Source organism: Mus caroli, chromosome 11, assembly GCF_900094665.2.
Source record: "Mus caroli chromosome 11, CAROLI_EIJ_v1.1, whole genome shotgun sequence".
Classification (NCBI taxonomy): Eukaryota; Metazoa; Chordata; class Mammalia; order Rodentia; family Muridae; genus Mus; species Mus caroli.
The window spans coordinates 44373701-44385961 of record NC_034580.1 but is presented as its reverse complement, the minus strand read 5'-3'; the positions used below and the strand labels follow the sequence as shown (position 1 = coordinate 44385961).

Sequence of the window (12261 nt, the reverse complement as noted above, 5' to 3'; positions counted from 1 at the left end):
ATGGTGTCAGCGTTTAGAAGCTGATTATGGGATGGATCCCTGGATACGGCAGTCTCTAGATGGTCCATCCTTTCATCACAGCTCCGAACTTTGTCTCTGTAACTCCTTCCCTGGGTGTTTTGTTCCCAATTCTAAGAAGGGGCACAGTCTGACACCATCTTCTAGCCCTCATAGATGCCAGGTACACATACAATGTACATACCTACATGTCAGCAAAACATGCATATTTCACAAAATAAAAAAATAAAGAAACCTAAAATTTTTGGTGAGCCTTGCCTCATAGTTTGTCATATGATATCCCAAAGACTGTCTTCTATTCCCCTGAGAAAAAAATCTACAGTCGTATGAAATCTGTAAACATCTGTATGTCTATTTGTTCTAGCATATAATTTAACATATTTCCTGTCTGATGTTTATCTGTTGGTGCAAAGAGAATGAAAGTCCCCCTAAAACACAGCATTACTACATTGAATTGAACTTGTCATACCCCAAATTAACCAGTAAGCCCCAACCTCCCAAGAGCCAGGCAACTTCCTGAAATGCTGGAAGTTGTAGCTCTTGAAAAATAACAAAACCAAAATTAACCTGTAAGTTCCACCTGTCCAAGGAACAAGTAATTTCTTGGAGTGCTGGGGTTATATATTTCTGGAAAAATAACAAAGCCTCATGGGAAAGCATGGTGGCCTGCGAGTTCTGTTCATAAAAGCCCCTACAGGTGTTGTGGGTTACTCAGCTGGGGAGTCCAGGAAGTGGCCCTGACCCAAGTCCATCTGTTGGTCAGAATTTAATATTTAATAAAGCATGTTCCAAATTTGGCTCAAAATGGTTGAATTGATTTTTCTCTGGAAAACCTCAGGATTGACAGACACTAATTTCCTGTTTACTAATGTTTTGTGTGTCTGGATGTTCTGATATTGATTACATGAATTTTGCCTCTTTATTTCCTTTTGCTACATTGACCATTTCCTCATTACTTGACACTGCAACAATACTGGTCCTTTTGCATTTCTGGAGACATAGTCTTGCTTTTTCTCTTTTCCCATCTCATGCACTGCATGTGCCACAAGGCCCGTTGTGCATTGGATGTCTTAGGCTTCCTTTCAGTTTGCACATTGTTGAAGGGACATATGTTTGGGTCTCTTAAATATTTATTTTTATCCATTCAATAAAAAAACATTAAATAACTTGTCAGCAACTGAAGATAAATAGGGTCTTAGCATGCCATTTGTAATTTACTTTCTTTTGTTGTTTTAGTTCTTCCTCCCTAGTTCGTTTTTATTTTATATTGATTCTTCGTGACTTTCACACCATGCATCATACTCCCTCTCTTCTCACTATTCTTAGCCACTCTCTTTCTTTGCAATTCCCCCACCAAGAAAACAAAAATATAAATGGAAAAAGAAAAAAAGGAAAAACAAAAATTCAAAACATCTCTCCATGGAAGCTGTGATGTGTCATATATGTCATAGTGTGTCAGACAATATGTCCTTTTGTCCATACATCTTTCCTTGCAAATGTTCATTGCAATCAGTTATTGGTCTGTATGATGGTTTGTATATACTTAGCTCAGGAAGGTGTGGCCCTGTTGGAGTAGGTGTGGCCTTGTTGGAGTAGGCATGACATTGTGGATGTGAGCCTTAATATCCTTATCCTAGCTGCCTGGAAGTCAGTATTCTGCTAGCAGCCTTCAGATGAAGCTGTAGAACTCTAAGCTCCTCCTCCACTATGCTTGCCTGGATGTTGCCATGTTCCTGCTTGATGATAATTGGACTGAACCTCTGAACCTGTAAGCCAGCCACAATAAAACTTTGTCCTTCTAAGAACTGCCTTAGTCATGGTATCTGTTCAGAGCAATAAAACCCTAACTAAGAGAGTCTGGATCGAGGCTTCTGGCTTCTGCTACTGTATCACTACTGGATCCTCACTGGAAGTCCTCTCACATATCCAGATGTTGCCTATGCCATGGAGATCCTGCAGCTTTGGATCTGCAGGACTGGCTCCTTCATGCACTCCAGCAACTCAAAGATGAGGTGGACCTGGGGATTAGCCAACTCAGCACTGAATCTGGGCCTGTGTGGAAACTGAATTGATCAGCCCACCAGCTCTTCTAAGCCAGTGACACCAGGATCAGCTCTCTGGTTTTGCCAAGGTGAGGATAGGGCCCATTCCTTTGGGACCAGCTTTCCTGTGCCCACACCTCCAAGGTCAGCTCTACTGTGCTGCCCAGGGGAAGGTATCTTACCTGTTCTGAAGCACACGACTGCAGCTGTGAGCATTCATTACTCTCATAACTTTCAATAAAACAGATATTTTGGTTTTCGGTTACAATAAACCTTGCAGAAAGATAGTTTGATCAGGACAAACTAGAAAGAAAATGTACTAACCTAAAAATTGACACACATTTTGAAAATTTCCTAATGTAGTTTACATGTTTTTATATTGTTTATTTCTTAGTGTGAAATTTATTTTTAGGGTTTTTTTTTCTATTTTAGTCTTCAAGAGAAGATGTGATTGGCTTACATACTATTTATGATAATTAGAGCATTCTGGATTTGTATAATTAATTACTTTTAGCAGTGATATCTTATAATGTTTTCTTCTTAAGGACATCTGTTTTTTTTTTTTTCAGTTTCAAGAACACCATTTAAAATTACTTTCTTTGAAGGTCCCTATGAAGCTATATTCAAGCAGTCTTCACCACCACCTAGGAAATTCTTTATGTTTGACTTCTAAGGGAAAGTGTGTTGGGCACAGAATTCTTGACTGTGTGAGAGATATACAATATTTTATTCAACCATCTTTCTCCTAGTCTTAGTCTCCTTTTTTCCTTTTACAAGTACCTTGCACAGAGCCCCCTTCACATCCTTGTTTCTTAGGGTATAAATCAGAGGGTTCAGCATTGGAGTAATGATAGTATAAAAGAGGGCAGCAAACTTCCCTTCACTCCCAGAATACATGTGGACAGGCTGGAGATACGTGTACATAGCTGAGCCATAAAAAAGAAAAACCACAGTAAGGTGGGACCCACAAGTTCCCAGAGCCTTTCTGCGCCCAGCTCTTGACTTGATCTTCAACACTGCATGAGCAATGTGTGCATAGGTGCCTAGAATTATTGCTACAGGACAGACCAAAATTACAGCTCCAGCCAAAAACAAATAGGTCTCTGGTCCCCCTGTGTCTTCACAAGCCAGTTTCAGGAGAACAAGCATCTCACAGAAGAAGTGGTTCAGGTGATGGCCACAGAGAGGCATGGTCATGATGAGGCTTGTCTGAGTCAGAGAGTTCACAAGGCCTCCCACCCAGGAGGAGATGGCCAATGCATGGCAGAGAAGGGGGTGCATAATGCTGGTGTAGTGTAGTGGACGACACACAGCAACATAGCGGTCAAAAGCCATCATCACAAGGAGCATACACTCAGTTCCACCCAGGAAGAGTGCTGTGAAGAACTGGGTCATACACCCAGCATAGCTGATAGTCTGATCACCTTGGGAAAGACTGATTAGAAGTTTGGGCACAGTGCTACTAGTGAAGCAGAGGTCCAGGAAGGAGAGATGGGCAAGGAAGAAGTACATGGGTGTGTGCAGATGAAGGTCTCGTTGAGTGAGAACAATAATGGTGATGTTGCCACAGAGGGTAAGAGAGTAGAAAATCGGAATGAAGACCAGGAGGATAAGTTCCAGTTGAGGCCAGTCTGAGAAGCCTACCAACAGGAAACCTTCTAAGCTGAGATTGAAACTTCCCATCACTCCCTCCTTTCACAGACTGTAGAAGACAATCAAATGTTTCTTATTGTAACAGACACATAGATGGTCCAGAGCTAAATTAAGTTGACTTCCCACTTTGCTTCACAGAGCAGTTAAAGCTAGATGACAGCCTTGCGTGTCTACCTTCATTCTGCTCTCTCTCCCCTTCATGTCTTCTGACTCTGCACAGGTTTTGTAGGCTGGAGACACAGACAGCTCCTATTCTAAACTCAACATCGGCTTGAATTCCAGGAGCAGTAAGGTCTGTGGGAATGAAGATCACCATCGAAATGTAAAACATTATCTTCAGTGGAGATGCTATTCTTAGACCTACAACGATCTCCCAATAAGGCCATTATTGACAGACTAACAATTTATGGGCTTACATTGCAGGGCCAGCACTGAGTCAATGATGTCTGGACCACACTTTAACTGTGCTTGCTTAGTTATTTCATCTTGCCTCACCTCTTTCTCTACTTAAACTTCAGCCTCAAGATGAACATCTAGTCACTGGATTTCTTTGTCTGCTCCTCTTCCTGGTATGCACTGACTCCATATCCTTTCTCTGCATCTCACTGTTTCTTGCCTTTAGTTGGATTGTTGCTATTAGTGGCTGAATCTAGCTGTTGGTACTGAGGGGGTTGGGCTTTTGAATAAAAAGAATCCATCACAGTGTACAAATTATGAATTAAAGTATACTCCCTAATGCTCCGTATACACCCCAGAGTTGTAGGTTTTGCCACTCAGCTCAGCTCTACTCTTCAGGCCTGAGTTTTCTTTCCTTAATTCTATTCTTACATAGTGAACAGAAGATTAGAGCAGCAGCTATGTGGTCTTTGCTAGAAACACTTTTTTTGCCCCTTTGTTTTATGACTTAATTCAGGCTACCCAATGCTCTGGCCAGTATATTTTCAACGCTGTAGCACTCACTGCCTTTCTCACAGTCTTTACCTGAGGACTCTAGAGCACCAGGGTGGAATCAGTTGTTAAATTCTTATACAAAACAACCATGCCCCAGCTTTGTCACTCTACTTCTCTTATTCGTTCCTTTGCTTAGTCTATGTGCAAAGTGTTTCAGTAGAGTAGGAGGAAGGAGTAACCAGGATGAGTTCACAGGCTTGTCCCTGGCTGCTCATCTTCCTGCAACTCAGCGAGAATGGATAGTAAAAGAGTCTTTGAGATCCTGCTCCAGACCAGCTGTCATGTGTCACAAGGATTGAGAGCCTGCAGCTCCATGTTGGGAAAAACACAAACACAAATATGTTCTCTATGCCGAGTCTCCCCATCATGAATATGTTATCACTTCTCACCATCTCCCCTGGGATGAGATGCTCCCTTCTCTCCAGACCTGTCTTCTTATACAGTTTCCTTCTCCCTCTTTCACTACGTGTTACAATTCTTTTAAATGTGCCTTTGTGCCTTACTACTGTGACTCTTCAGTAGTAGAGGTCAGAGTGAATGCAAAGACAAAATTAAAAAGTGGCTCCTTGCATCATCTAAGAAGGGATGGTGCTTTAATATCGCTTTTGTTCATGGCATAGCAACTTTAAATGAAAAATTTAAAAACAAAACATTTTATTCTCCCTATAAAATCAATAGAAATTCATTTTGTTCTGAGAAGAAAGATTAGTACACAATCTATATATAAGAAAGATATTAAAAATTGATTCTTTTAAAAAGCCATTTGCTGATTTGCTGAGGTGAAACCCTAAACACTGTAAGGCATGATGTCATTTGTATACAGCTCTTTCACTTAAGTTTCAGTCTCACCTTAGAAGATTTTGTGTTGATGCTTTTGTTCTTTCATTCTCTTGTGCATGAAACAGTGACACTGATTTTTTTTCTTTCTGATAGTTGGTTGTGTTTGGAAGTACAGTTTGATTTTTTATGTGTTTGTAAATTTTAAGTCAGCTCTATTAATTCTGTCATTTTTCTGTTGTTGATTTTGTGTCTTGAGTATTTCTTGTTTTTATTATCAGGTCCCTCATAAAAGCAAAAGTGGCTTTTTATTTCTTTGTCTTGGGGAAACTCGATATGTACTTGTAGAAGGAAATAAAAGAGGCCCATATCCCACATCACATGTAACTATTAACTGAAAATGGGCAAATATTTTCATGAGTACTTCAAAATGTAAATAGAATAGAGGAGAACTTTGATATTGGTCTTGGCATTTCTTCTTTTTTTTATGTATGACATGAAACACAAAAACTAGCAACACTGAAACACCCCATGTACTGTGGGAAATAAGGATGTCTCCACGTAGGTGTTTCAGTTGTGACCAGTGGGACAATCTGGTTCAGGCTGTTGAAAATGTGAAAGGCTATGCTTATGTTTGTCAGAGTGGGGGACAAAGAATAAACAGACAATTTCCATAAACACTGCCGTGAGTTAAACTGCTCTATAATAATATCTACTTTAACAATTGTACGAAAAATTAACCTTTAATCAGGAAGAAAGGAATGAGAAATACTTTCTATGCTAAACAATAAATAAAGATAAAAATTTGAATAATTTGCCCTGGGAGAAATATCACCAGAAGTAGTTTGAAGAAAAACAAAGTGAAGCAGATGTACATGAAGGGAAAGAATAAGGAGAACAAGTGTAGGTGAAGGAAAATTCATTTTTCTTAGTTTTCTATTTCATGAAGATATCATCACATCATTGACTCCCTTGTTTTCCTTCTCCTCTTTTGCTTGTCATTAAATCCTCCCCAAATTCATGGCCTCTTTTGAAGCCATTACTGTCAGATATCCGTACAAGTAAAAGAAATGGACATATAAGCTACTGAGTCTGTTTGCTATTATCAGTGTGTACATGTTTTTAGGGCTGACCATTTGGTATTAAATAATCAGTCAGATACCTTATCCATGGAGGAGACTAATTTCTTTTTAGCAGTTGTTAAGCTCTTCATTTAGGGGTGAATCTTGTGAATTTCCCCCATCAATGCTGTCATGTGAACATTTTAGGTAGGATGATGTTGATATTTTATGGTAGTAGTAGAAAGCACAATCTAAATGCATACTTCCTGGTCCTCTGGCTTTTGGAATCTTTCTACCTTCTTTGCTGTGATCTTCCCTTCACATATGGTGCAAGAAGTGTGTTGTAGGTGTATCCGATGGGAAAGGGCACCACATGGTCAAATGTTCTCCAAATTTTGAAAGATAATCTAGGAATGCTGATAAGATGATAATGGATTCTGCTTCCTTGGAATCTAGTCTTTTATTTAAAAAAGATTTATTTTATTTATTCATTAACTTATTTATCTACCTCATATGAGTACACTGTAGCTGTCTTCAGACACACCAAAAGAGAGCATCGGATCCCATTACAGATGGTTGTGAGCCACCATGTGTTTTCTGGGAATTGAACCCAGGAACTCTAGAAGAACAGTCAATGCTCTTAACTGCTGAGCCAGCCAGAATCTAATCTTTTACTTGGAATGTGGTGTGCAAACTGGCAGCCCCAAGACTGTACAATATTGTAACTTTTTCTCTCCCTGTTCTATCAGGTTGACTTTTTTCTTCCTACCTGAGGCATTGGACCCTGCATGACTGCTTATGTGTATATTGTTCGATGAATATATTCTGATTTCTATTCCTTAGGGTCTTTCTGAGAAAGAAGTGACTGATTTGCAGGAACACCATATCCAAGTCCATCTGTGGTGTCATGATGATTCTCACTCACGACTGCCTAGTGACTCCCTGCCTCCAGTAGAGTTCTCCTTGCTCTCTGTGCACTGCCCATGTGCCTCGGGATCCAATCGCTGGAGTTACGACCCCTTTCCAATGTTTTATACATTTTCCCCCTCTTCACTCTTCTTGGTGCCTAGTAGCTAGGGTCTGACTCAGGTCCATATATGATAATCAAGACAATAAAATTACTCCTGAGAAATACTTCCATTCTTGAATGGGAACTGTGACTTACTAATCATATGAACATATATTTGGCTTCTAGTATACCTCACATATTATATCTTTTGTTTCATTCCCTTACTAAACATATATTCATTACTTATACAATATAAACTGTATTCAGTTTCCCTTCCCTCTCTCCTCCCAGTTCCTCCCCACCTCCTTTCCTATCCAACCCAGATCCATTTCTCTCTGTCACTAGAAAATAATAAGCATCTAAGAGGTAACAATAAAACATAACAAGATGGAATATAGCTAGATAAAACAAAAACCATCATATCAAAGTTGGACAAGTCAAGCCAACAGAAAAATAAGAGAGCCCCAAGAGAAGGCACAAGAATCAGTGACCCACTCATTCACACATTTAGGAGTCCCACTGAAAGATTCCGAGGACCTGGTTCATACCTGTGTGAACCCTATGATTACTGTCAAACATTTTTAATTCTACAGTTTAACCAAGGTATATGGTCACATTGGCTCAGGGCTTGAGCAGAGATGAGCCTTCCTATGGGAGCCTCATGCATGTGGGTGAGAGGTGGTAGAGAGGATGCATTAGAGAACATATGTATGTATGAAGACCTCCCTCAAACTGATGAGTCTCAAAACACTGAAGAAAAAGGATGTTTTCCAGTGTTCTATTCCTCAAGCAGAGGTCATTGCTTGAAAATATCCTGGCCTGTTTATTAGTGAAGGCAGAGGTGATACTTGGCAGATAGAACTGATTCCAGATGTTGCACATGATAATCCCATTCATCTTTGGATGTTACAAGTTATTACCTCATAACTTCACATTTACTGAATATTCTGCACCATCACCTAGAGAACTGGTTATTATTCATATTCCTGGCTGTAGAACATGGAATAAACATCTAGAATCAAAGGAGATGTGAAACCATCTTTCAACTTCTTACCTGAGAAACAGGCGTTTTTAATGGAGTATTAGAACCTGAAAAGAGATTTTTCTCAAGCTCGGTATGATTCTTTGCACCAGTGTGAAAACATGTGTCCTGTGGAAAAAGCTACAGAGTCTCCTTGCTCTTTTCCTACGACCCAACCCAGGAGTACATTTACAGGAAGGACAATGTGACTCACCAAGAACACTTGAAAGACAAATGAAGCTTTCTAAGAGCAGCTTGTCTTTAAAAGTAGGGATGGATACACAGGCAACTTTAAAGCTTCCTGTTCTCTCAAAGGGTGTAAGATGCCTCTCTGGGATAGTCTAAAATGTTTCTGCATAGATGAAAGACTATTGGTGATCTGGTGTGTCGCAATGAGTACTCTCTACTTTCATACTCTTACTTCTATTTTAAGATTGGTTTCCTGCCACTGACCTGGGTGGCACACAGAATTTTGAGTTGTATTACAAAAGCCAGTGGTTACTTATGCTCAAATTCCTGTGTGTACTTTTAATATGTCATGTATTATTAAAGGATAACAAACATGGTTAACAACCATGTTTAAATTCTTTTCCTACAAGATGCAGTTCTACATCTTCCAGTCAAGTCCACTAAATTATATTGTTTGATTGCACTGGGACTAACATCTAGCTATGCAATTTCATCTTCTCTCTGAGCAAATGTAGTTCCACAAATTCCTTCTTAACCTATCTAAATTTGTCATTTGATCATGTGCTCTTGGAGTGGAATATAGTTTTACTTCCTCTCATTATGCCTGTAGTTGTGGCTTTTTATTGTGTTTGGGAGACTAATTTAACTATTGAACTTAACTAGGGGTTAAAGCATCCTTCAACTGTACATATGTTACAGTTGTTTAGCTTGGTTTTCATGTGGGGCTCCTAACAGTGGGAACAGGGACTGTCTCTGACTCAGTTGCCTGCCTTTTGGAACCCTTTCCTTCTATTGGATTGCCTCATCTAGCCTCAGTTGCTAGATGCATCTAATCTTATTGAAACTTGATATGCCAGCACTGTTTGATATTCATGGGAGGCCTCCCCTTTTTCTTAAGATAAATGGAGGGGGAGTGAATGGGGAACAGGGTGATGGACTGGGAGGAGAAGAAGGAGGGGAAATTGTGGTTGGACACACACACACACACACACACACACACACACACACACACACACACATGCACACACACATCCTTTGACCAGTTTCCATTCTTAACTGTTATGCTACACAGTCAGTCATTGCCTGATGTGGACGCAATTTCTTCTAAACAATAGAGCACAGGGTTTCCCATAGTATCCTAAGAATCTCTGGGAAGATCTTCTGCAAGTCTTGTCTATCAAATATCTAGTAGCAACCCACTTATATTTCTAGTATAGAAAACATATAGAGTATAGTCAACATAATTGACATTCAAAGACTGAAATAAAAATATTCCTATTTTTCATTGTGACTGCCTCGGTCTGGAAGAAGTTTCCCCCTGTTAACTACTCCTCCAAAAAATTCTGATTTATTTCAATAACTCCAAGAGAACCTCTATTCTTTGTCATTTGGAATTTCCTTGGATATCATATATGGCAGTATCATATTACTACCATAGACAAGGGTTAGTTGCACAGTGTAACATCTCTTTCTACATTTTAACTATGTATCCTGAGTAGTTCACCTTTCAGCACTTACCTGTAATTCCCCAACAATTCCTCCAACGATTCTGTTGACTATAAAGGAAGAGTGATGCTCACCAGTGACTGGTGACAGCTACTGATGTCTCAAAGTCTGTTTTCTCTTTGATCTTGATCCCACCTTTGGTGGGAAGGACTCTGGTCAGAGCTTCTGTCTCAGAGAAATCATGATAATAAATGTTCTTCCCTCCGTAGCATAGCGTGCTGATGCTGTGTGCTTTCATCAGAGATGAAAGCAAGAATGACAGAGTGCCATCAACTTCTTTCTGATTCCCAAACTACACTGGCATAGTGTGACAGCATTTCTTGACTATGTATTCATACGCATATTCTTTGATGACAATGGTATGGGGAACGAATTGTTGAGCATATGTGGTCTTGGAGACCTCTGGGATCTATTGCACCAATTATAATTAATAGACTATCCCTCTAAGATCTGCCCTGAAGTCCATAGTTCTCTATTCCCCATGCTCTGCCTGACCAATCTGACTTACTCATTATTCTCAAAATACAACTTCTTACTTGCTCATGGGACCCAGGTATCAGTTGGAGGAGAGGCCCTTGGTCCTGTGAAGGCTTGATGCCCCAGTGTAGCAGAATTTGAGGCCAGGGAGGTGGGAGTGTGTGTGTGTGTGGAAACACCCTCATAGAAGCAGGGGTAGTGGGGATTGGATAGGCAGTTTCCGGGGCAGGGAAACCTAGAAAGGGTATAGCATTTGAAATGTAAATAAAGAAAATATCCAATTAAAAAAACTCTAGAAAAATGCATGCCCGAGAGAGAGAGAGAGAGAGAGAGAGAGAGAGAGAGAGAGAGAGAGAGAGAGAAAGAGAGAGAGAGAACACATGGGAAGTGTCTTGGCAATGAGAAAGCCTGCATCAGCTCTGCCACTGGATGTTCAGTTTGTGTCCTGTGACTTTGAGGAACTTATTATTTTTAATAGTTCTTTTGGTGAACTTTTAAAGCTTTTTATTTACATAAAGTGATGTTATTGTCCAATACTAATAATTTAGTTGTCCTCATATTTAATTAGGATGAACTTTAATTTACTTTTCTTGCTTGAATGCTCTCACTAAGACATCTAGTATTATGTTCAGTCAAAGTTGTAAAAGGAGCCATCATTGCCTTCTTCTAGACCTTGGGGAGGAAACAGTTTTTTCCCATTCAATACACAATGTGTATACTTAATATGTATGACTTATGTTTGGGGTAAATTTCTATAGCTAATTTGTCCAGAGATTTTATTTATTTATTTATTTATTTGTTTGTTTGTTTATTGGTTTTTCGAGACAGGGTTTCTCTGTATAGCTCTGGATGTCCTGGAACTCACTTTGTAGACCAGGCTGGCCTCGCAGAGATTTTATCTTAAAGAACTGGTGACACCAGGGCCAAGAAGTGGGAGTGGGAAGGGAGGGGGGATATGGGGGGACTTTTGGGATAGCATTGGAAATGTAAATGAAGAAAATACTAATTTAAAAATGTAAAAAAATCTAACATTAAAAAAAAGAACTGGTGAATTTTATAGTTTTTTTATGTGTTGAAATCATGTTTTATTTAAATTAATTTTTCTTGAAAATAGATTCTTCTCTCTTACATTGCATCCCAACTACAATTTCCCCTCCCTACTTTCTTCCCATCTCCCCACCTCATCCCTTCTTCCCCAGTTCCACTCCTCCTCTGTTTTGGTTCAGAAAAGAGCAGGCCTTCAAGAGACAACAACCAAACAAGACAAAATATGATACAACAAGACAAGGCAAAGTCCTCATATCCAGGCTGGACAAGCTAACCCAACAAGGCCATCATCATATGCTTTTTGGTTCTCTGTTTCATTGGTGTTTGTGATGTGACTGCTGTATATTGACCCATTCTTGCAGTCTGGGGAATCATTGTTTTGTCATGGGTGATATACATTTAATGTAGCATTGGATTTGATTTGCTACTGTTGTACTGAAAATGATTGTGCTTATGTTCATCAGCAATGTTGGCATATGATTTTGTGTGTGTGTGTGTGTGTGTGTGTGT

At 39.6% G+C, this 12261-nt stretch overlaps 1 protein-coding gene across 1 annotated transcript; it reads right to left on the bottom strand.

Moving 5' to 3' along the window:
* Positions 1-2737: 2737 nt before the first annotated feature.
* On the bottom strand, positions 2738-3759 carry LOC110305590 (olfactory receptor 10-like). Its single transcript, XM_021177608.1, has one exon. It carries the CDS (start codon positions 3741-3743, stop codon positions 2787-2789), a length of 957 nt encoding a protein of 318 aa, XP_021033267.1. The 5' UTR covers positions 3744-3759; the 3' UTR covers positions 2738-2786.
* Positions 3760-12261: the final 8502 nt, after the last annotated feature.

What these genes read in the sequence shown, in the direction of transcription:
- LOC110305590 (XM_021177608.1), bottom strand. Translation starts at nt 3,743, where the DNA reads ATGGGAAGTTTCAATCTCAGCTTAGAAGGTTTCCTGTTGGTAGGCTTC.